This window comes from Phyllobates terribilis, unplaced genomic scaffold (genome assembly GCF_046119375.1).
Source record: "Phyllobates terribilis strain yellow unplaced genomic scaffold, ASM4611937v1 Scaffold_13__5_contigs__length_258822181, whole genome shotgun sequence".
NCBI lineage: Eukaryota > Metazoa > Chordata > Amphibia > Anura > Dendrobatidae > Phyllobates > Phyllobates terribilis.
This window is the reverse complement of record NW_027362773.1, coordinates 96,314,051-96,338,660: the sequence shown is the minus strand read 5'-3', so window position 1 is coordinate 96,338,660 and position 24,610 is coordinate 96,314,051. Positions and strand designations below refer to the sequence as shown.

General features: G+C 42.4%; 1 protein-coding gene across 2 annotated transcripts in view; it reads left to right on the top strand.

Annotated features, from left to right (window-relative positions):
* The first annotated feature begins 2,338 nt into the window (after positions 1-2,338).
* The window catches only part of NELL1 (neural EGFL like 1), a 932,419-nt gene continuing 910,147 nt past the window's right edge, over positions 2,339-24,610 (top strand). Inside the window, exon 1 of one of the 2 annotated variants that reach the window (XM_073658224.1) lies at positions 2,339-2,775. In XM_073658224.1, coding sequence (XP_073514325.1) covers positions 2,727-2,775 — 49 coding nt within the window. In that variant the 5' untranslated portion in view covers positions 2,339-2,726. The remainder of the gene's footprint in view (positions 2,776-24,610) is intronic. The other variant, XM_073658225.1, reaches the window with a different exon arrangement.

Below are 24,610 nucleotides of genomic sequence, written 5' to 3'. Positions count from 1 at the left end.
GAGCCTTTGACCCAGTACGAGACCCTCTGGGATGACCCCAAATTTACTTCTCCTTGAATCCGCCAATATTGTAAATACACAATAATTCCACATTGCTGCATAGTAATGTTGCAGGGTGCTTGATCATCCTCCAAGCTACAAGAGACTTATAATATATCTGATGACCTGGAAGCAAGAATCAGATTTATTATTAGATTTACTATATGGCCAAAAGTATTGGGACACACCTTTTAATCATCAAATTCAGGTTTTTCAGTTTGGCTTGAGTCACACAAAGCACAGGTCAGAGGTGTCCTCCTAATGTTGCAGTGGATTTCTGCTATATCATTAATAAATTAATTGCTAATGGTTGCATTGTTTGGTGGGAAACAGGAGCTTCATGGTATGAGTTTCCATTGCCAAAGGTTGCACACAGCCATACATCACCAAGCACAATGCAGAGCGTTGGATGGAGTGGTTTAAAGCCGCCACCACTGGACTCGCGTTCTGGGCAGTGACGGATCGCACTTCTCTATCTGCGTCTGATGGAGGAGTCTGGGTTTGGTGATTCCAGGAGGACATTACCCCCTGACTGCATTGTGCCGCTGTACAGATGGTGGAGGAGGATATCGCTATGGGCCGTTATCAGGGGGCGGCCTCAGCTCCTCAGCTCCAGTGATGGGAAATCTTAATAATTCAGCACAAGACAATTTGAAGAATTGTGGCTTCAGCTTTGTGGGAACAGTTTGGGGAAGACCCTTTTCAGTTCCCCATGACTGTGCCCAGTGCACAAGCTCCATACAGACATGGGGGGAGGGGGTGGAGAACATGAGCGGCCGCACAGAGCCCGGACCCCAACCCCATCCATCAATTAGACCAGAGATTGTGAGCCCGGCCTCCCCCCAACATGAGGGTCTGACCTCACAAATGCTCTTCTGGATGAAGGGGCAAGAAGTCCCATAGACACCTTTGAGATTTAGGGCCCATTCCCATTTGGTCTCACTATGATATGATTGTTCAAGGGAACCTGCATAAAGATGAGGCTTAACCAGGTGCCACAATGTGAACAAGCTTAGTATAATGCTACATTCACACATCCGTGTGACACATCCTAATGCGGTCCGTTTTTTCTCTTGGACGGCACACTAATCCATGAAGTTTAATTGATCCACATGAGTTTTAAAAATGGGTCGGTGTCTCCAGTCCATGAGACTCAGATCAGGTTATCTTCTCATCTGCTTCGTGGATCAGACTCGGGCATTAAAGTCTGCGGCGATTCATGTAATACGGATGATACACTGAAGACTTTCCATCTACTCGAGTTCAATCCAAGGTTCACCGGAGTTTAACTGATCGGCTGCAGGAGTCAATGGATAAAAAAAAAGTTCAGACAGTCTACCTGCTTCAGTGAAAAAACCTAAACATGAATGTGTGAACGCAGCCTAGGAATATGTACTGGAGTCCTGATATAGAATGGGATCACCTGGGACCCCTGTTATTGTGATTAGGATATTGTCCAGCTGCACGCTGCTATATAACTCAGCACATGACACAATGGGGCAGTTTTAATAATACAGTCCTAAAAATTAAACAAAATTAGGCAAAAGAAATGGCACAAAATTTATTCCAGCAATGCACATTGTAGACCTCTGGCACATCTTACTTGACATATCAAACACCTTCCCTTCACAACTCGGTTGGTTTTTACTTTGAATCATTAGTTTGTGCCCAAAAAAAAATTGTGCTCTTCATTGATAAATCTGGAGAAGTAAAAAAAAAGTCACTTCACTGTTCTCCCTTTTTCTATAAAATGTTCATTACAGTCTAAAACACATGATACATTGTGCACATGTCAGATACACCAGGATTTGGGTGCATTTACAATCCACAATTGTTTTTGTGTTCTTTCCAGTGCAGGATACATTACTCATTGTTTTTGGTGTGTGATACAATGTATGTACAGTTTCTAGTACAATGTTGTTTAGCTGTTATCTGCTATACAATTCCTTGTATTTTCCAGTATATGACAATGTTCTTTCCAGTGCTGGATACATTACTCATTATTGTTTTTAGTGCATGATACAATGTATTTACAGTTTTTAGTACAATATTGTTATTTTCCTCAGTACATGATACCAGACCATTTCCATTGCTTTGACCTTTGCAGAAACTTGTAGCCAAAATATAACATCCAGTAAATTTCAACCCTTACAAAACATTTGCTTTTGTACTTTTGCTGCTGGTTAAAAAAAATCCACACTTGACCCCCCCATGGATCCAGGAGTGGAGTCAGAAAGCCCCTGAGTAATGAGCATATAGCAGATGAGTGATAATTACAGATCTCAGTCCTTTCTGCACAACCTCTACATCTATATGCTGGAGTTTCTGATGTGAGGCTGAACCAAAACTCCCATCAGGGTGAAGCATCACTTCCATCATCCTGTGCTCCCCTCCTCCACCCTGGCACATTCATATAATGTGATATTTCTGGATGTGGTGAATAATACTATCAGGGGCATGCTCCCTTTTCAGGGTGGGTGTTGCAGTGTGGAATAGGCTTGGTGCTGGTTGTTCAGCTTCCCCCTCATTGATTAGTGGTGTGTGCCCAGATCTCATTCTCCTGGAGCTTGCAAACCTTCAGTCTCACACCAGCCTTCCAGGGAGCTGCACAACTTTCAGTCTCCAACAACCTGGATGAGGATTATTTGCTGCTTCCAAACTGGGGGACAATTCTGCGCATAATACAAATGGATGGGATTTTTGCATTTCTGGCTTGTGTGCTCACAGCTAAAGCAGGTAAGACTGGCAGAGGGCTGGCATTGCCTTCTGGGTGTTGGTGGATGCCACTGTGTGATGTGCAGGTGGCAGATAGTCTCCTATTGCCGTTATACTTGGGTTTAGCTTGCTGGGTGTGCACAGTGTCTTACAGTTGCACTTGACCACTGCTTCTTGCACAGCTGGGTGTAGATGGGAGATGCATTGTGCTGTGCAGGTGACATATAATCTACCATTGTCTATAGTTGCTGTTTCAACTGCAGCGTTGTTCTTTACTGGCAGAGTGGGTAATTGGGTATGTGCTAGTTTGCCTGGTATATCACTGGCTAAGAAGCTTGCATGGCACAGCTGGAAGTGCTTATTCTTTGCATGGTAATTTTGCTTTTGATTTGTTCTAGAACTCAATCTAGACAATAGTCACCTGTGCTTGAAGGCATGTCATTTACAGGAGCCAGCTCTACATTTTGCAAGGTGCCAATCTTCCATTCTGATCTCATGCCTACTGGACAAGTGCTGGCAATCACCATCTCCTCATCAGTTGCAGGGACACAATCTACTCTACCTGTGCTCCTAGAGAAGAGCAATATCAAAGGGTCAATGATTACACACCTGCACCAGGTCTCACCATTGCACTAATCCTGCTTGCAGATAAAAGTTTCTAATTGCCTTCTCTGTGGACTGTCCAGATTTGCAATGACAGATGTCACCTTCTCCATCTTAGGACATCAGCTTTTATTGGATGTCAATGCAATCAGCCACTGCAGGGATGTCCGTAATCTTTACTGTCATCTCATTTAAATGTCAGCTGCCTGTGTTGCTTATTAATAATGGGCATGAGCCTGCGAATGTCATGTAAGGAGACTATTATTATATGTGACAAGACCCCTGTGTTATCTAGATGGTGGGTGCTGCTGACACCTGTGTAATACCTGGCTGCTCACAGTCGCCTGCATTCCCAATGTTGGACTGTGGTGTATGCAGGGTGACCGTCACTAAATAGTTCAGACATGATGATTTTCTGCAATGACAACCCTATCACTGGGTAATGGTGCAGGTCTGCATAGGGGGGCACTGACAGGTTTGTCATCATCTGCTGAGGAATATTGCACAGAAATGGCCATGTTTCCATTAATACGCACTTTAATCAGAATTTCCCAATCACAGCAGTAATATAGGTTATCTGTTGGTGTCCTCATTGCACCATCGCTCTGGTGTCTGCTCCGCGCTTGGAAGGCAGCAGAACTTGGGTTTCTTTATTATATACGAATTGAATAATAGACTATATAACAGATAAATATAGATATATTTTTACTTCTCTTTGGCTTGTACGAACCAATACAAAGTCTCCGAACGCCTTGCCCAAATCCCAGTCTCCTTGCCTTAGGCTCTGGATTGTGTTCTTTGAAGTGTTTTACACAGGTGAATTAGCCAGAAGACCGCTCACCACCCATCAAAGGATTCCTATCGCCAGCATTTTCTTGATTAGCAATAGAAAAAAGTCCACAGGAGAATCATTTCCTATTAATATTTTATGCATTTTCCGTCTGGGGGAAGCTGTAGTACAGGGGCAGACTTCTTAATAAGTCTGGGGGAATTGGAGGCTTGAAGAGGGAAACTTAACCGGGGCTACTTTCTGTCTAGGGGGTCTACTGGCAAAGCGTAGTGGTGAGGGGGGTACGTAGTATAGGGGATTTATTTTGGGATATGATTTAGATACATGAAGGAATGAGAATTAATTTGGAGAAGAATGTGTATTTGAGGGATTTGAGGTGAATAAAAGGAACCCTTCAAGATGGGGGTGGGTTGGCACCACTGGTGGACACAGACAGAAAAGGGCCCCTGTGCAAGAACAATATATGGGCCCTTTGCAGCCCAAGAGCTCCTAAAAAAGCAAAATTGCACCTGCTTTGGGGGTAGAAATGGGCCCCTGTGCGGTCACACAGGTTGCACCAATGATATGTGCTCCCCTGATTGGCACACTGGTGCCCATTGGCCAACATATCTGGATGTAAGGATGGGGTCAGTAAATCGAACCTTTGCTGCAAGTAAAGGAAAACTTGGCTTGTAATGAGAAGCTGCCATTTTTCTTTTTGGCATCCAAGTGCAATTTTTGACCCGCCAAAAATTGCAGGGGTAAATGTGCTGCACCTCACCCCAAACATCAGTGTGGCCCATACCAAATGCTCTTGTTGTAATGAGATTATAGACTGGTCCTAGCTGTGATGGGAGGTGACCCATTTATTGTCCAGGATTTTTTCTTACCAACCTTTTGTAAGATACAATCCTGATTTTGTAGAAACACGTGGACGATAATCGCAACGTTCTGCATCGGCGTCATACTGACACCTATATATATAATGCACTAATAATTGGGAGTTTCCTGATTCTTGACTCAGCCCTGTATGTAAAGGATCATGTGGAGTCCATACACCCAATCCATGGTATATCGCGGGCACACACGATCATACATGTACACGGTCTGCTTTTGCTTTACAATTGTAGCCATGAAAATACTTCCAATGGAATTTGGTGCTAATAATGTAGCAAAACTATATATATATATATATATATATATAATATATTCGTACAGACCAAAAGTTTGGGCACACCTTCCTTCTCATTTAAAGATTTTTCTGTATTTTTATGACTATGAAAATTGTACATTCACACTGAAGGCATCAAAACTATGAATTAACACATGTGGAATTATATACTGAACAAAAAAGTGTGAAACAACTGAAAATATGTCTTATATTCTAGGTTCTTCAAAGTAGCCACCTTTTGCTTTGATGACTGCTTTGCACACTCTTGGCATTCTCTTGATGAGCTTCAAGAGGTAGTCACCGGAAATGATTTTCACTTCACAGGTGTGCCCTGTCAGGTTTAATAAGTGGGATTTCTTACCTTATAAATGGGGTTGGGACCATCAGTTGTGTTGTGCAGAAGTCTGGTGGATACACAGCTGATAGTCCTACTGAATAGACTGTTAGAATTTGTATTATGGCAAGAAAAAAGCAGCTAAGTAAAGAAAAACGAGTGGCCATCATTACTTTAAGAAATGAAGGTCAGTCAGTCTGAAAAATTGGGAAAACTTTGAAAGTGTCCCCAAGTGCAGTTGCAAAAACCATCAAGCGCTACAAAGAAACTGGCTCACATGAGGACCGCCCCAGGAGAGGAAGACCAAGAGTCACCTCTGCTTCTGAGGATAAGTTTATCCGAGTCACCAGCCTCAGAAATCGCAGGTTAGCAGCAGCTCAGATTAGAGACCAGGTCAATGCCACACAGAGTTCTAGCAGCAGACACATCTCTACAACAACTGTTGAGAGGAGACTTTGTCCAGCAGGCCTTCATGGTAAAATAGCTGCTAGGAAACCACTGCTAAGGACAGGCAACAAGCAGAAGAGACTTGTTTGGGCTAAAGAACACAAGGAATGGACATTAGACCAGTGGAAATCTGTGCTTTGGTCTGATGAGTCCAAATTTGAGATCTTTGGTTCCAACCACCGTGTCTTTGTGGGACGCAGAAAAGGTGAACGGATGGACTCTACATGCCTGGTTCCCACCATGAAGCATGGAGGAGGAGGTGTGATGGTGTGGGGGTGCTTTGCTGGTGACACTGTTGGGGATTTATTCAAAATTGAAGGCATACTGAACCAGCATGGCTACAACAGCATCTTGCAGCGGCATGCTATTCCATCCGGTTTGCGTTTAGTTGGACCATCATTTATTTTTCAACAGGACAATGACCCCAAACACACCTCCAGGCTGTGTAAGGGCTATTTGACCAAGAAGGAGAGTGATGGGGTGCTACGCCAGATGACCTGGCCTCCACAATCACCAGACCTGTACCCAATCGAGATTGTTTGGGTTGTGAGCTGGACCGCCGCAGAGTGAAGACCAAAGGGCCAACAAGTGCTAAGCATCTCTGGGAACTCCTTCAAGATTGTTGGAAGACCATTTCCGGTGACTACCTCTTGAAGCTCATCAAGAGAATGCCAAGAGTGTGCAAAGCAGTCATCAAAGCAAAAGGTGGCTACTTTGAAGAACCTAGAATATAAGACATATTTTCAGTTGTTTCACACTTTTTTGTTAAGTATATAATTCCACATGTGTTAATTCATAGTTTTGATGCCTTCAGTGTGAATGTACAATTTTCATAGTCATGAAAATGCAGAAAAATCTTTAAATGAGAAGGTGTGTCCAAACCTTTGGTCTGTACTGTGTGTATATATATATAGATAGATAGATAGATATAGATATTTACAGTTAGGTCCTTTTTTATATTTGGACAGAGACAGCATTTTTCTAATTTTGGTTCTAGACATTACCACAATGAATTTTAAACAAAACAATTCAGATGCAGTTGAAGTTCAGACTTTCAGCTTTCATTTGAGGGTATCCACATTAAAATTGGATGAAGGGTTTAGGAGTTTCAGCTCCTTAACATGTGCCACCCTGTTTTTAAAGGGACCAAAAGTAATTGGACAATTGACTCCAAGGCTATTTCATGGACAGGTGTGGGCAATCCCTTCGTTATGTCATTCTCAATTAAGCAGATAAAAGGCCTGGAGTTGATTTGAGGTGCGGTGCTGGCATTTGGAAGGTTATGCTGTGAAGTAAACATGCGGTCAAAGGAGCTCTCCATGCAGGTGAAACAAGCCATCCTTAAACTGCAAAAACAGAAAAAACCCATCCGAGAAATTGCTACAATATTAGGAGTGGCAAAATCTACAGTTTGGTACATCCTGAGAAAGAAAGAAAGCACTGGTGAACTCATCAATGCAAAAAGACCTGGGCGCCCACGGAAGACAACAGTGGTGGATAATCGCAGAATAATCTCCATGATGAAGAGAAACCTCTTCACAACAGCCAACCAAGTGAACAACACTCTCCAGGAGGTAGGCGTATCAATATCCAAATCTACCATAAAGAGAAGACTGCATGAAAGTAAATACAGAGGGTTCACTGCACGGTGCAAGCCACTCATAAGCATCAAGAATAAAAAGGCTAGACTGGACTTTGCTAAAAATACATCTAAAAAAGCCAGCACAGTTCTGGAAGAACATTCTTTGGACAGATGAAACCAAGATCAACCTCTACCAGAATGATGGAAAGAGAAAAGTATGGCAAAGGTGTGGTACAGCTCATGATCCAAAGCATACCACATCATCTGTAAAACACGGCGGAGGCAGTGTGATGGCTTGGGCATGCATGGCTGCCAGTGGCACTGGGTCACTAGTATTTATTGATGATGTGACACAGGACAGAAGCAGCCGAATGAATTCTGATGTATTCAGAGTCATACTGTGTGCTCAGATCCAGCCAAATGCAGCCAAACTGATTGGTCGTCGTTTCATGCTACAGATGGACAGTGACCCAAAACATAAAGCCAAAGCAACCCAGGAGTTTATTAAAGGAAAGAAGTGGAATATTCTTGAATGGCCAAGTCAGTCACCTGATCTCAACCCAATTGAGCATGCATTTCACTTGTTAAAGACTAAACTTCAGATAGAAAGGCCCACAAACAAACAGCAACTGAAAACCACCGCAGTGAAGGCCTGGCAGAGCATCAAAAAGGAGGAAACCCAGCGTCTGGTGATGTCCATGAGTTCAAGACTTCAGGCAGTCATTGCCAACAAAGGGTTTTCAACCAAGTACTAGAAATGAACATTTTATTTACAATTATTTAATCTGTCCAATTACTTTTGGTCCCTTTAAAAACAGGGTGGCACATGTTAAGGAGCTGAAACTCCTAAACCCTCCATCCAATTTTAATGTGGATACCCTCAAATGAAAGCTGAAAGTCTGAACTTCAACTGCATCTGAATTGTTTTGTTTAAAATTCATTGTGGTAATGTCTAGAACCAAAATTAGAAAAATGTTGTCTCTGTCCAAATATATATGGACCTAACTGCATATACTGCTCAAAAAAATAAAGGGAACACTGAAATAACACATCCTAGTTCTCAATGAATGAAATATTCTCATTGAATACTTTTGTTCTGTACTAAGTTGAATGTGCTGACAACAAAAGCACACAAAAATCATCAATGGAAATCACATTTATTAACCAATGGAGGCCTGGATTTGGAGTCGCCCCCAAAAATTAAAGTGGAAAAATACACTACAGGCTGATCCAACTTTGATGTAATGTCCTGAAAACAAGTCAAAATGAGGCTGAGTATTGTGTGTGGCCTCCACGTGCCTGTATGACCTCCCTACAACGCCTGGGCATGCTCCTGATGAGGTTGCGGATGGTCTCCTGTGGGATCTCCCAGACCTGGACTAAATCATCTGACAACTCCTGGACAGTCTGTGGTGTAACGTGACGTTGGTGGATGGAGCGAGACATGATGTCCCAGATGTGCTCAATCGGATTCAGGTCTGGGGAACGTGCGGGCCAGTCCATAACTTCAATGCCTTCATCTTGCAGGAACTGCTGACACACTCCAGCCACATGAGGTCTGGCATTGTCCTGCATTAGGAGGAACCCAGGGCCAACCGCACCAGCATATGGTCTCACAAGGGGTCTGAGGATCTCATCTCGGTACCTAATGGCAGTCAGGCTACCTCTGGCGAGCACATGGAGGGCTGTGCGGCCCTCCAAAGAAATGCCACCCCACACCATTACTGACCCACTGCCAAACCGGTCATGCTGAAGGATCTTGCAGGCAGCAGATCGCTCTCCACGGCGTCTCCAGACTCTGTCACATCTGTGAAGAGCACAGGGCACCAGTGGCGACTTTGCCAATCCTGGTGTTCTGTGGCAAATGCCAAGCGTCCTGCATGGTGTTGGGCTGTGAGCACAACCCCCATCTGTGGACGTCGGGCCCTCATACCACCCTCATGGAGTCGGTTTCTAACCATTTGTGTAGACACATGCACATTTGTGGCCTGCTGGAGGTCATTTTGCAGGGCTCTGGCAGTGCTCCTCCTGTTCCTCCTTGCACAAAGGCGGAGGTAGCGGTCCTGCTGCTGGGTTGTTGCACTCCTACGGCCCCCTCCACGTCTTCTGGTGTACTGGCCTGTCTCCTGGTAGCGCCTCCAGCCTCTGGACACTACGCTGACAGACACAGCAAACCTTCTTGCCACAGCTCGCATTGATGTTCCATTGATGTGCCATCCTGGATGAGCTGCACTACCTGAGCAACTTCTGTGGGTTGTAGAGTCCGTCTCATGCTACCACGAGTGTGAAAGCACAACCAACATTCAAAAGTGACCAAAACATCAGCCAGAAAGCCTTGGTACTGAGATGTGGTCTGTTGTCCACACCTACAGAACCACTCCTTTATTGAGGGTGTCTTGATAATTGCCAATAATTTCCATCTATTGTCTATTCCATTTGCACAACAGCATGTGAAATTGATTGTCAATCAGTGTTGCTTCCTAAGTGGACAGTTTGATTTCACGGAAGTTTGATTTGCTTGGAGTTATATTCTGTTGTTTAAGTGCTCCCTTTATTTTTTTGAGCAGTGCGTATGTATATGACATTATATATATATATATATATATATATATATATAATTTTTTTATATTAGAATCTCTGTGTGCAAGCATCTGCCCATTTTAGTATAGGGTCTCCTGTTGTACAGAATTTAAGTATAATGTTTGTCCGTGTGTATTTATATATCTCTACGTACAGTCAAAAGTTTGGACACACCTATACATGCAATGGTTCTCGTTGGAATGTGCACATTGAAGATTCAGACTGAAGGCGGCAAAACCACAAAGGAACACAGATGGAAACAAGGAGTAAAGAAACGTGTGAAGCAAATCAGAATAAATATATTCAACCTTAGATTCCTCTACTTATCCACCTTCTACTGTGATAACAGCTTTACACCCTCTTGGCATTGTCTCCGCATCTTCATCAGGTCACCACAAGGAATGGCTTCCACTGAATAGGTCACCTGGTCAAGAGGTCATTTGTCGTTCAGAAAGTTTTTGTGACCATCAGGTGAGTTTTGCAGAAGTGGTATTCGTATAAAGCCCCATTCAGTGTTGAGCCCTTTTATACAACTGTGCTAAGCCAGAATATGGCAAGTATCACTCAGCTAATTAAAGAGAAATGCCAGTCCATCTTAACTATGACATGAAGGTCAGTCAACTTGGAAAATTGCTAGAACCTTGAATGTATCCTCATGTGCAGTCATGAAACTGGCTCTGATGAGGACTGCCCCAGGAAAGGAAGATAAAAATTGTCTCTGCTGCAGAGGATAAGTTCATCAGAGTACCAGTCTCAGAAACCCCGCATTGATAGCTCCTCAGATGTCTGTACATCATTTATGAGGACTGTTATCAAGTAACAGAAACATCTCAACATTTTCTGGCCAGAGGAGACTGCGAGAAGTATAAATGTATGATCAAATTTTTGCAAAAAAGCCACTAGTGAGGGCCCCAAACAAGAAGAGACTTGTTGGGAACAAACAAGACAAGGATTGGTCATTAGATCAATGGAAATCTCTACTGTGGCTGATGAGTCACGATGTGAAATTTTTGGTACCAACTCCCATTGTCAGATCCAGAAAAGGTGAGCGGATGGTTTCTACATTTTGTGGTGCCCACCGTGACGTGTGGAGGGCTTTACTGGTGACACTGTTGGTGATTTACTGCAAATTCATGGCGACCACAGCGTTCTTCAGTGATGATATCCCATCTGGTTGGCACTTAGTGGGACCATTATTAGTGTTACAATAGGACAATGACCCAGATCACCTTCAGGCTATGTTGGGGTGATGTGACCAAACATGAGAGAGTTGGAGGATGCGTCAGACGACACAACCTCCACAATCACCTGACCTCAACCCAATGGAGATGGTTTGGTATGAGTTGGTGAACACAAAGCAGCCAACAAGTACTCAGCACCTGTTGGAAGCCATTCCAGGTGATGACCTGATCAATCAGCTGAGGAAACAAGGGGGTGTAAAGCTGTCATCAGCGCAAAAGAGGGGATACTATGAGGCATCTAAGTTGTAACATATTCTGTTTTGGTTGCATGAGTTTCTTTACTTTTTGTCTCCATATTTTTCGATTTGTCGTTTTGTAGATTCAGACTGAAGGCAGCATGTGCACGATTTATTAAGAACAAGGTAAACCATTGCTTGAAAGGGTGCATCCAAACTTTTGACCGCTACTGTATATCCTGATTAGTTGGTACAGACTTTGTCTTGTGTCTCTGTGTAAGTGTGGCTGTATACGCTTATTTGTGTGGCGGTATATGCCTGTGTATACCTTATATAGTGTTGAACTACGTCTGACTCAAATTCTAATTAAGCCGGAAGGAAAAATAAAATAAATCTCTCTGTAATAATGTTTAAAATTGCAATTACCCCAGGAACATCTCCCAGCAAAATGATGTCTTAATGTGATTTCATTGCAGAAGTGAGATTGGCACGAGGTGTCCAAGTCTCATGAATTTTAATGCTCAAAATAGTATTGTTTTCCATTTGCAGGTGCTAACCCTGTAATCAGGAGAGCTAAGTGAGAAGGTACTTACATAAAATTGGATCATCTACTCTGTGCTTCACTTGTGATTTGGAGTTATTCAGATTTGCGGCGCGCAGCGACTGATTTGACGTGTGCCGGAGATTAGAGTAGATTAACTCCTCCCTTGCTGGAGGCATCTGAGTTGTCTTGCTATTATTTAATTCATGGTCGTTCTGCTCCGGCTGAAGCTTCTGGGGCCCCAGTGCAAAATCTATAACTGGGTCCCAACGTGTCACATCTGATACTGCGTCCACTTGGGTTACGTGAAGTCCCTGAGAGCTTTAAGTTATTGGGGCTTGGGTGCAAGTATTTTCCTGCATCCTTTATAGCCAAAGTCCTGGACATTTGTCACCTATCGATGTCCTTCACAGTGCTATGAAACAGGAGGGGTAAAACCTCATGCATTAATCAGCTCATGGGAATAAGAGCAGCGGGAGTGGAGTGAGTTGACTTTGTGGGAGCCAGTGACCTGTCCACTCATATTAGTGAGAAGAGGACTGCGTGTGCCAGGCAGTGGCCTGATGCGAGGAAGGTAAGGGGGACAAGTGAGAGTTAAGGAATAAGGACTGGAAGCGAAGGTCTGCCAGTGGATTTACTGATGTGAAGTTGGACATATGTAGCAGAGCTGAGTCAGTCTCTTTCTGCAAAGTATCATAGGATTGCAGGTTATATTGCTGCATGATGTTTGCAATGGAAACCATATTTAGCTCAGCTACATCGAGATGTTACTTTTTTTTTATATACTTGCTGTGCAGATTCTGGCTCCTCTCTCGACCATGAGCTCATAAGGCCTCTGTTTTGTTCTCTAGGTTCTGTGCTTGGTGGGTTTATGTAGGCAGGTTTGTCATCGAAATCCATCCAAAAACCCACTAGAAGTCAGTTACTCAGTTCTCTCCATCTGTTGTATTTCATATGACGCACAAATTTCCATAATCATTTTTATAATTGACTTTCACACATCCTGACATTAGGAGGCTCTGCTCAGAGACTGTGCCCCCCTAAGGATATAACTACTATAATACTGCCCCCTATGTACAAGAATATAACTACTATAATACTACTCCTATGTACAAGAATATAACTACTATAATACTGCCTCCTATGTGCAAGAATATAACTACTATAATACTGACCTCTATGTACAAGAATATAACTACTATAATACTGCTCCTATGTACAAGAATATAACTACTATAATACTGCCCCCTATGTACAAGAATATAACTACTATAATACTGCCCCTATGTACAAGAATATAACTACTATAATACTGCCCCCTATGTACAAGAATATAACTACTGCTCCTATGTACAAGAATATAACTACTATAATACTGCCCTCTATGTACAAGAATATAACTACTATAATACTGCCCCTATGTACAAGAATATAACTACTATAATACTGCTCCCTATGTACAAGAATATAACTACTATAATACTGCCCCTATGTACAAGAATATAACTACTATAATACTGCCCACTATGTACAAGAATATAACTACTATAATACTGCTACTATATATACATTTGAACTTGTAGATAATTTGTATGTGGCTGGGCGTAGTTTTTGTTGGATGTTATTACTATTCTCGCCCTCCTCTTTATATTAATACATTTTTGCTCTTACTTGTGTTTATAACTTTACTTTGTGTCACCTATTGGAGGAGCAGTATCTAGAGCAGGATAGGGCTGTGATCTCAGGAGCTGCGCTCTGTATTGGTTGCATTTTGCTATACGTCTGTGCAGGAAATATCAGGCTTCGCTCTCATTTATATGAGAACATATTCTTCTATGTGACTTTGTAACTTATTACTCCTGAAAATGCATTTCACATCCTTTTATTACCCGCACCTTTAAAATCGTAGACCCCATGTGGCGGCATTAATATAAATTTTGTGCCGCAGTGCCTTTTAGAGATTGTTACATTGTGAACCTCTGGTTTATTACAGATATTGTCAAAATAAATTGTAAGAGGCATTTATGAAAATAAAAGGTGGCGAACCGCTGCTAGATGAGCGCAAAACCTTCCACGCTCCTATTAAGAATTTATAAGTCAGAAGGTGATGCGTGTTGTGTGTGGGTTTTTTTTTTACTCTTTTGTGGTATTTGCAATTATGTTGTTTCCTTGTATTTAGTCAGTGGATGAGTGGATGAGAATAATGTGGGGAACATGAAGGATTAGAGTTCCTAGCAGCACAGAGTATTTCAGGAGAGGAGTTGGTTGCAACATGTCAAGAGATATGTTATGTTAGTGAGAACAGGGCTGCATGGGACAGGACCATTGTCCTGTGAAGGGAGAGGAGTGAGAGATTGCACACTGAGAATTGCATTGTAAGGCTATGTGCCCACGTTGCATTTATGAAGCAGAAAATTTCTGCTGCATAAATGCAAGTCCTCTCACGGAAAAACGCATGCGGAATTCCGCACGCGTTTATCGCGCGTTTGTCACGCGTTTTCCACATGCGGAATTGCCTTGCGTTTTTTATGCATTGGACAAAGGCAATTCTGCTTGCGGAAACGCAAAATTAAATGACATGCTGCGGATTTTTGAACGCGGCATAAACGCTGCGGAAAAATCCGCAGCATGTGCATAGAACTTGCGGAATCCCATTGGGGACCATGGGGTGCGGATATATATGCGTTTTTCAAGCGTTTACGCTGCGGAAATTCCGCAGCATATACGCTTGAAAAATGCTACGTGGGCACACAGCCTAAAAGGAGCTGGGCCCTCAGCAGCACAGAGTATTTTAGGAATCAAGTGTTTGGGCTTGTTAGACTAGGTGACCTGCTGCACATCATCATCATTTTAGAAACTATTCAGATGATCCCTCTTCTATACAAAGTCATTACTCCTCCTCTTCCTTCCCCCAATTTCCAGCATGTTGAAGACCTCGGCGCACTACATGTATCAGCTTACACTTATTACTGTATAAGGGGACACTCAGCTCTACATAAGGGCGGTGAAGTGCAGTCCTTGTCTTGTAATATAGTTTTATTCACTGATATTCAGAATGCATCATCTTCTTCATTGTTTTCAATGCAAGAATGATACAATGCAACCGATTTGTTCTGCAGTTATTGTTTGTGGAGTATTCAGTGTTTTATAGAGTGCATTTATTGTTTATTGTTTGCTATGTGAAGAGTAGTTGGTCAGTCTAAACTGTAGTTGTCACATCGATTGAACCATAGTGTTGAGATTTTTCTACCACTTTAATGTCTGCCGTAAAGCCACTATATATGGGAATATAGAACCATCTCCCCAGGCAGGCAAGATCCGACTTAGGTTGTATTCACACATTCGTTGTACAGATCCATGTGCTGACTACTTTTTTTTTCTAAATGCTCATCACACACATCCATAAACTTTCATTGATTGATGCTTTGATACACACATGCATTTTAACATCAGATCTGTGCACCCAATCCCTGATACTCAAGGCTGTCCTATTTTTCATCTGTTTTGCAGATCAAACTCAACCATTAAACTCTATGGCAAAATGTATGACACATGAGAGTAGAATGGCCCATTTTAACGTGGCTGTGAAAATGGAAACAGATTTGTGAATGTAGCCGTATAATATTGAATTATATGACACTCGAATATTTACCTTGTGTGAAATGGTTGAAACATTTTGTTTAGGGGACCACAATGGGGTCCTATGAGCAGCCCAGAACAATAATGGGGTCTAGATTCACCCCATTTAATATCAGTGGCACTATCAGGATGTTAATGGGATTGTGCAGGATTGGAAAAACATGGCTGCTTCCTTCTAGAAACAGAACACTACCTGTTTATGGTTGTGTGAGATATTGCAGCTCAACTCCATTGAAGTTCCAGTGTGGTGCAGTTTTTGAAGGAAAGAGGCTTTTATGTTTTTACTGTGGAACTAATCTTCCAGGAGACAATTGACAAAAAAGAGGGTTGGAACAAAGGTGGTATTATTACTATCAGAACGGGTACTCGAGGTAACATTACTTTTTAATGGGCACTTAAAATCATTATTACTGGCTAGGGGTCTCAAAACTTGCCTTGCCCTGGGTGTTGTCAGCCCACCCTACGCCACTTGTCTCATCCTCCTTTACCCCAAAGTAGCATTGTCCAATGTATATATGTTTTATTATTAGATTTTTTTGGAGTTTAACCAGTTAATATTTGGCTCCAATTTTTCAGTCAGTTCCAAGTAACTGATATCTGCCACCATCTGTCAAGTTCTGTGCAGATTCTGCGTGACTGACAGGTGAGGTGACACTCGATATTTATCCAGACAGGTGACAGAATCTAACAACTTTAATGGAGATTTCTGCACTTTGAGGTAGGAGATAATATGTATTTTTAATAGCTGCAAATGTGATAGCGCAAAGAATTTAAGTAGCACAGAGTATTTCAGAAGAGGTATGTGTTGAACTTCTGAAAGGCAGTGATGGGGGTTGATGACCGTACACGGCAGCATGTCACATAGTGTCAAAGTGCAAACAAGTGGAAGATCACAGATTTAGGCCATGGCCCCACTATCAGTATTTGGTCAGTATTTTTTCTCAGGAGTGGGGAGACAAAACCAGGAGTGGGTGATAAATGCAGAATTGGTGACTTGTTTCTATTATACCTTTTCTCTGATTGTTCCTCACCTGGTTTTGGTTCCCACTCCTGAGAAAAAATGCTGACCGAATACTGATAGTGGGGCTGTGTCCTTAGAGTGACAGTGGAGTGCAGTACAGAGTATTTCAGGAGAGGAGTATATTAATCTATTCACTCATGATGTTGGTAAGGAGAGGGTGTCATGTGAAAATGGCAATGTCATGAGGAGGCTATTTGATCAACATAAGATCGCAGACTGAAAATTGCTTAGTAGAAGGAGCTGGGTCAACAGCAGCACAGAGTATTTCAGGAGAGTAGAGTGCTGCTTTTGTGGAGGTTTTGGCAGGTGTACTTGTAGGAGAAGGCTGCTTGTGACAAGAGCAGTGTCCTGATTTGAGGATATAACTTGGAATAAATGTGAGCTCACAAATCGAGAAAAGTTCACCAGCAGCACAGAGTGTTTCAGGAATGGAGCGCACCGATCTTGTACTATTCTACTTGCACTATCTGATTACTGAGGACAGAGCTGCCCTCAATAGGGTCCTAATGTTATAATATGAGAGAGGGGAATGGGAGACAAGTGTGAAGGGCAGAGCTTCACAGCAGCACAGAGTATTTCAGGAACAAGAGATAATTGCCTATGTAGTCATCTGATAAGTTAAGCGAGGAAAGGGATGCATGTGGTGGGGACTTAATGCCGTGATGTGAGACGTGGAATAGAAATAAGTAGACAAGGAAAGGTTCCACAGCAGCGCAGAGTATTTCAGAGGAAGTTATTATGAATTTATGATGCATATTTGAATCTGTTCGAAAGTTCTCCTTTTTTATTATATATATTTTTTTTTTATTATTATTTTGAACATGATTTTTTTTGATAATAATTAATATAAATATTTTTTTCGCACTGAAGCTGAGTTGCTTCCACCTCCCCGGGGTCGTCCTCGGCTGATCCCCGATACGGTAATGCTTCTATCTGGTAAAGCCCATGTTATAGCGGCTTATTTGGGGGATCAGACCTCCAGCTCGGTGCCCGGCATGTACGGTATAAAATAGGATGGAAAACTATTTAAAACGAGATTCTATTTTGCCTTTCATGACTTTTATCATCGGCGCTCAAAAAGAAACTCGGTCTGCCGTTCATCACATGTGACAAAATCTCCTGCAAACACAAAGGCCCCTTGATGTCTCTCCTCTTCCCTCCGTTCCGATTTTTTTTTTTTTTTTTTTCTTGTCGTAATCTGCTGTCTCCTAGTTACAGGGAGGCAAAATAACTTCCATCTCCAAACACCATCAAACGGGGCGACATCCCATCCTCCCCCCGCCCGCGCCGCGCTTTTATTTTGCTTTATTTGCTTTCTGGAAAAAAAATAATAATAATAAAAAAAAAAACCTTTTGCACACAACAATGAATATAAATGGAGTATTTAGGTCACCGATGCATTTTCCTTGGAATCCCCAGGAGGGGTCTTTATAGCGGAGGCAGTGTGATCACAGGTGGTGGAGAGCACTCGCTATATTAAAGGGATGCCTGTGTTCATTAATTATTAATTAAATACTCTGTTATTAAATGTCTGCATGACTCCCCCGAACAACCGCAGGGACGGAGCCGAGAAGCACGGGCTGCAGAGAAATATGCAATTTTTGAGAGTGCATAAAAAAATTCTAATAATCGAGGATGGATCTGAAACATTGTTTCATTTTTATTTATTTTAAATCGATTTATTTATTTATTGTTCACTGTTATCAGCCATTTAGGCTAGGCGTTGCCTGACTGCAGGGTACATGGAATTCTTCAGCCTTTATTCTGCTTCAAATGGCTGATACCAGAAAGCAATAGCTTGAGTTCAGTAGTCTAATCTATTAAGCTATTAATCACTGCTATCAGCCACTTTAGGCTGAATGATTTCAGAAATCCTATAATCAGACACCATCTAGCCTAAATGGCTGATAACAGAGAGTCGTAACTTTGAATTATACAGTACCTGAATCTATTGCTTTCTGTTATCAGCCATAGTAGCCTTGTAGTTGGCTGAATGATTTTTTTAAGAAACCTCAGCCAATATGGCTGATAACAGGGAACAGTTGATTAAGTTGTACAGTGCTAAGATTTATTGCTCCCTGTTATCAGACACGACCTGACTGTACAGCTGTTCATATCATCCACCCTTCATATACTCCCAAAAAATGGCTGATACAAGAAATCAATAGATTGAATTCAGTAGGTCTTTCAAACTGTCGCTTCCCGAATATCAGACGTTTTGGGCTGAATAATTTTGCAATCCTACAAACAACCTAAATTGCTGATATCACTGCTGTACTGTAATAAGAGGTCACTGATGTCATCCGCTCCTCCTATATCACTGCTGTACTGTAATAAGAGGTCACTGATGTCATCCGCTCCTCCTATATCATTGCTGTACTGTAATAAGGGGTCACTGATATCAGCCGCTCCTCCTATATCACTGCTGTACTGTAATAAGAGGTCACTGATGTCATCCGCTCCTCCTATATCACTGCTGTACAGTACTAAGAAGTGACTGATATCGGCTGCTCCTCTTATCACTGCTGTACTGTAATAAGAGGTCACTGATATCTGCTGCTCCTCCTATATCACTGCTGTACAGTACTAAGAAGTGACTGATATCGGCTGCTCCTCTTATCACTGCTGTACTGTAATAAGAGGTCACTGATATCGGCTGCTCCTCTTATCACTGCTGTACTGTAATAAGAGGTCACTGATATCGGCTGCTCCTCTTATCACTGCTGTACTGTAATAAGAGGTCACTGATATCAGCCGCTCCTCCTATATCACTGCTGTACTGTAATAAGAGGTCACTGATATCAGCCACTCCTCCTATATCACTGCTGTACTGTAATAAGAGGCCACTGATATCAGCCGCTCCTCCTATATCACTGCTGTACTGTAATAAGAGGTCACTGATATCAGCCGCTCCTCCTATATCACTGCTGTACTGTAATAAGAGGTCACTGATATCGGCCGTTCCTCTTATAGCACTGCTGTACTGTACTAAGAGGTCACTGATATCAGCCGCTCCTCCTATATCACTGCTGTACTGTAATAAGAGGTCACTGATATTGGCCGCTCATCTCATCACTGCTGTACTGTAATAAGAGGTCACTGATATCAGCCGCTCCTCCTATATCACTGCTGTACTGTACTAAGAGGTCACTGATATCGGCCACTCTCCTTATATCACTGCTGTACTGTAATAAGAGGCCACTGATATCAGCCGCTCCTCCTATATCACTGCTGTACTGTAATAAGAGGTCACTGATATCGGCTGCTCCTCTTATCACTGCTGTACAGTAATAAGAGGTCACTGATATCAGCCGCTCCTCCTATATCACTGCTGTACTGTAGTAAGAGGTCACTGATGTCATCCGCTCCTCCTATATCACTGCTGTACAGTACTAAGAAGTGACTGATATCGGCTGCTCCTCTTATCACTGCTGTACTGTAATAAGAGGTCACTGATATCAGCCGCTCCTCCTATATCACTGCTGTACTGTAATAAGAGGCCACTGATATCAGCCGCTCCTCCTATATCACTGCTGTACTGTAATAAGAGGTCACTGATATCAGCCGCTCCTCTTATATCACTGCTGTACAGTACTAAGAAGTGACTGATATCGGCTGCTCCTCTTATCACTGCTGTACTGTAATAAGAGGTCACTGATATCAGCCGCTCCTTCTATATCACTGCTGTACTGTAATAAGAGGTCACTGATATCTGCTGCTCCTCCTATATCACTGCTGTACTGTAATATGAGGTCACTGATATCGGCCGTTCCTCTTATAGCACTGCTGTACTGTACTAAGAGGTCACTGATATCAGCCGCTCCTCCTATATCACTGCTGTACTGTAATAAGAGGTCACTGATATTGGCCGCTCATCTCATCACTGCTGTACTGTAATAAGAGGTCACTGATATCAGCCGCTCCTCCTATATCACTGCTGTACTGTACTAAGAGGTCACTGATATCGGCCACTCTCCTTATATCACTGCTGTACTGTAATAAGAGGTCACTGATATTGGCCGCTCCTCTCATCACTGCTGTACTGTAGTAAGAGGTCACTGATATCAGCCGCTCCTCTCATCACTGCTGTACTGTAATATGAGGTCACTGATGTCATCCGCTCCTCCTATATCACTGCTGTACTGTACTAAGAGGTCACTGATATCGGCCGCTCATCTTATATCACTGCTGTACTGTAATAAGAGGTCACTGATATCGGCTGCTCCTCCTATATCACTGCTGTACTGTAGTAAGAGGTCACTGATGTCATCCGCTCCTCCTATATCACTGCTGTACAGTACTAAGAAGTGACTGATATTGTCCGCTCCTCTCATCACTGCTGTACTGTAATATGAGGTCACTGATATCAGCCGCTCCTTCTATATCACTGCTGTACTGTAATAAGAGGTCACTGATATCTGCTGCTCCTCCTATATCACTGCTGTACAGTACTAAGAAGTGACTGATATTGGCCGCTCCTCTCATCACTGCTGTACTGTAATATGAGGTCACTGATATCAGCCGCTCCTCCTATATCACTGCTGTACAGTACTAAGAAGTGACTGATATTGGCCGCTCCTCTCATCACTGCTGTACTGTAGTAAGAGGTCACTGATATCAGCCGCTCCTCCTATATCACTGCTGTACTGTAGTAAGAGGTCACTGATATCGGCCACTCCTCTTCTTACTTTGTTACAGTAGTTCTCCTCTTATAACGCTGCTGTGCTATTATAACCCCAGGTCTGTAGTTTTCCTGTTGCTTTAGCTTTTCTATATGATCAATGACAGATTTCTGATGTGTTTTGTTGATCGCCCCCTGCGGTCCCTCACATCTGTCATTGCTGCTTAGTATGTGTGAAGCCCCCTATAAGCCCCCTGGCATGTCATTGGGGTGCAGGCGGTGAACACCCGGAGCTGCTGGTGCTGGCACTGAGTGTGCGGTGACTTTTCAGGCGCCTTCATGTTGTGACCGGATTTTGCCTTTCATCCTTGATGATGAAACCTGATTTGGGAGTTGCATCAAGTAGAAATCTGACGTAAATGGCGGCTCCTGTGCCTTTAATAAAAACATGCTGATCTCATCTGTTTGTGCAGTAGATACAGATCAAGAAAGTCTCATCCCAGGAGACCTCACACAACCATTATAGAAACAAATATCACTTTGTTATTGGGTATGTAGACTTTTGCAATCATTTGTTTTGCTCGGATGCATCCACATAAATGTAAGTAAATCTCCAACCGTTTTGGGTTTACAGCTCTCCTGCCCTCATGTAATTGCATATAGGCCAGAGACAGGTGTCTTGAGAGAGCCCGGAGGCCCCCATACACATCAGACTGCCCACCCAGCTCCACGGTATTTGCAAGATTATCCCACATTAGTCTAACGGGTATGGGGGCCCGAAGTGGTGGCAGTGGGAAAGGAGTAACACAGATGCACAGGACTTGTAATCTGTTAAAATTGAAACACATAAATCTGCGTAGGAGCTGTATACATAAAACGGTAGTCAATATTTTTGCAAAATTGCTATTATTGGTAGCAATAAAAAACATTGGTTGTAGATTTTTGCAAACAATGTGTAACCTTCTTAGTTCTCCAAATCACCAGACTCCTTAAAGGGAACCTGTCATATGCAAAAAAAAAAAAAAAGCCCAAACCAAAAAATCCCACTAAAATCTGCAGATGAATAGTGTTAAAATTTTGCCTGGCTGCGTTACTGACAGCATGGCCATTGGGCAGTGAGCCGCTGCAGTCATCGCTCACTATACTGTGATCACTCCACAGAGCTCTGATTGATTGACAGCTCGCTGGGCACCGATGTACTGCAGAGAGAGCTGTCAATCAAACTGCCAGGGAGTTGCGGTATAGTGAGCAATGACTATAGTCATTCTGTGCACGCCCCCATTAGTGGAAGCCGGCAGCTCCCAGGAGGAAATAAGAAGTTAATTTTTCCATGTATCCGAGCTGTCGGTGAGGTGGCTGGGCAGCATTGTGACGCCATCTACCTGAAGATTAACCCTGTATTTGAAGGTACAAAGCATTTTTGCACATGAGGGGATCCCTTTAAAAATAGGTTTCTGAATCTTAAAGAGAATCTGTCACCACATTTTTGCTATGTAATCTGAGAGCAGCATGAGGTAGGGATAGAGACCCTGATTCCAGAGATGTATCGCTTACTGGGCTGTTTGGTGCAGTTTTGATACGATCTCTGTTTTCTCTGCTGTAGATCTAGCAGAGCTCTGAATGCTGAGCTGTATATTACCCAGCCTACACCACTGATTGGCAGCATCCTGTGTACAGATTACATTGTCAATCAGTGGTGGGGGTGGGTTTACACAGATTAGCTGGACTGCTGTGCACGTGAGACCTAGTCCTGTATTGATAGTCAGAAAACACTGATTGTATTGAAACTACAGCACAAAGCCTAATAAGTGACACATTGCTGGAATCAGGCTCTCTGTCCCTACATCATGCTGCTGTCAGATTACATAGTAAAAAAAAAACAGCTAACAAGTTCCCTTTAAATCTTTCACTAGGACCTAGTGGAAAAGATTTATTTTGAGATGGATCCAACATCATTCTCAACAATAGAACAGTTTCATTAGGATCATTGTAATACACAGATAATTTGAAGTGTTATCTATCTTACAGTATCTATCATCATGCACATCTATCTATCTATCTATCTATCTAGCAGATAATTATGAGATTATGCATTTATCGATCTATCATAGTCCAGTGCGATTTATCGGCCTTATATTTTTGGTGTATATTGTGAAGGGTTTTGGTAAAAGGCCTAGAGGCTTGTACCCACTATCTGTAGGGGCCTGTGCTGCTTTACATTTTTATATCTATATCTATCTGTATATCTAATTTTTGTCTGATCCAGGACTCCAAATCCTCTGCATAGACCTTATTACATTATATCATGCAGCCACCACTAGAGGGAGCTCACTGCATACTGTATATACTTTGATATCAATAATAGAGCAGTTTGCAGTGAGCTCCCTCCAGTGGTGGCTGTAGGCAGCAGAATTTTTACCATGTAACTACATCTATGCAAAGAATTTGGAACATTTTGAAGTTTAGAAACTGCTATAAATGAGAACTAATATGCACAAAATTCTGTACATTAAAAACATGTAATTAAACATTGAAGTCATTAGAGGGCTTAAAAAAAAAAAAAAAAATTATATATATTATTTATTAGTTCAACCATGTGTATATGTAATCGAGAGTTGTCTGTAGACAGGGGTGATGCAGATTTTGTTGGCGGACAGCTGTGTTTTTATTTCCCCTGAACATCAGCTAGTGTTTGATATTGCAGTTCTTCACCGTTTACTTTAATGGAGCTGAGCTGCAATACCAGACACAACCTATAGGTGCGGGTGTCGCTGCTGTCAACGGCAGGCAGCTATGTTTACCCCTTTACCATATAGGATAAGTTCCATGGAGCCTACAGCGGCCCAATGCATTAACACTTCACGTTAACACAAAGTGACCACACTCTTATTTATTTTCTTCAATAATGGTACAAGTGAAGATAAGAAACTTTGTAATTTATCTTATCAAGGAAATCTGCTTCCTTCTCCACTTATCAGCCGCTTTTTATCTCTCTGCACCGATTTTTCAATTTTAAGTTACTCAAATCTGTCTACAAATCTGTCTTCAGTGAGGGATCAGTTTACACCTGCTGCCTATGAAACCTATGGAAAAAGGGGTGGAAAAGAAGGTAGAGGGGCAAAGATGCAGAG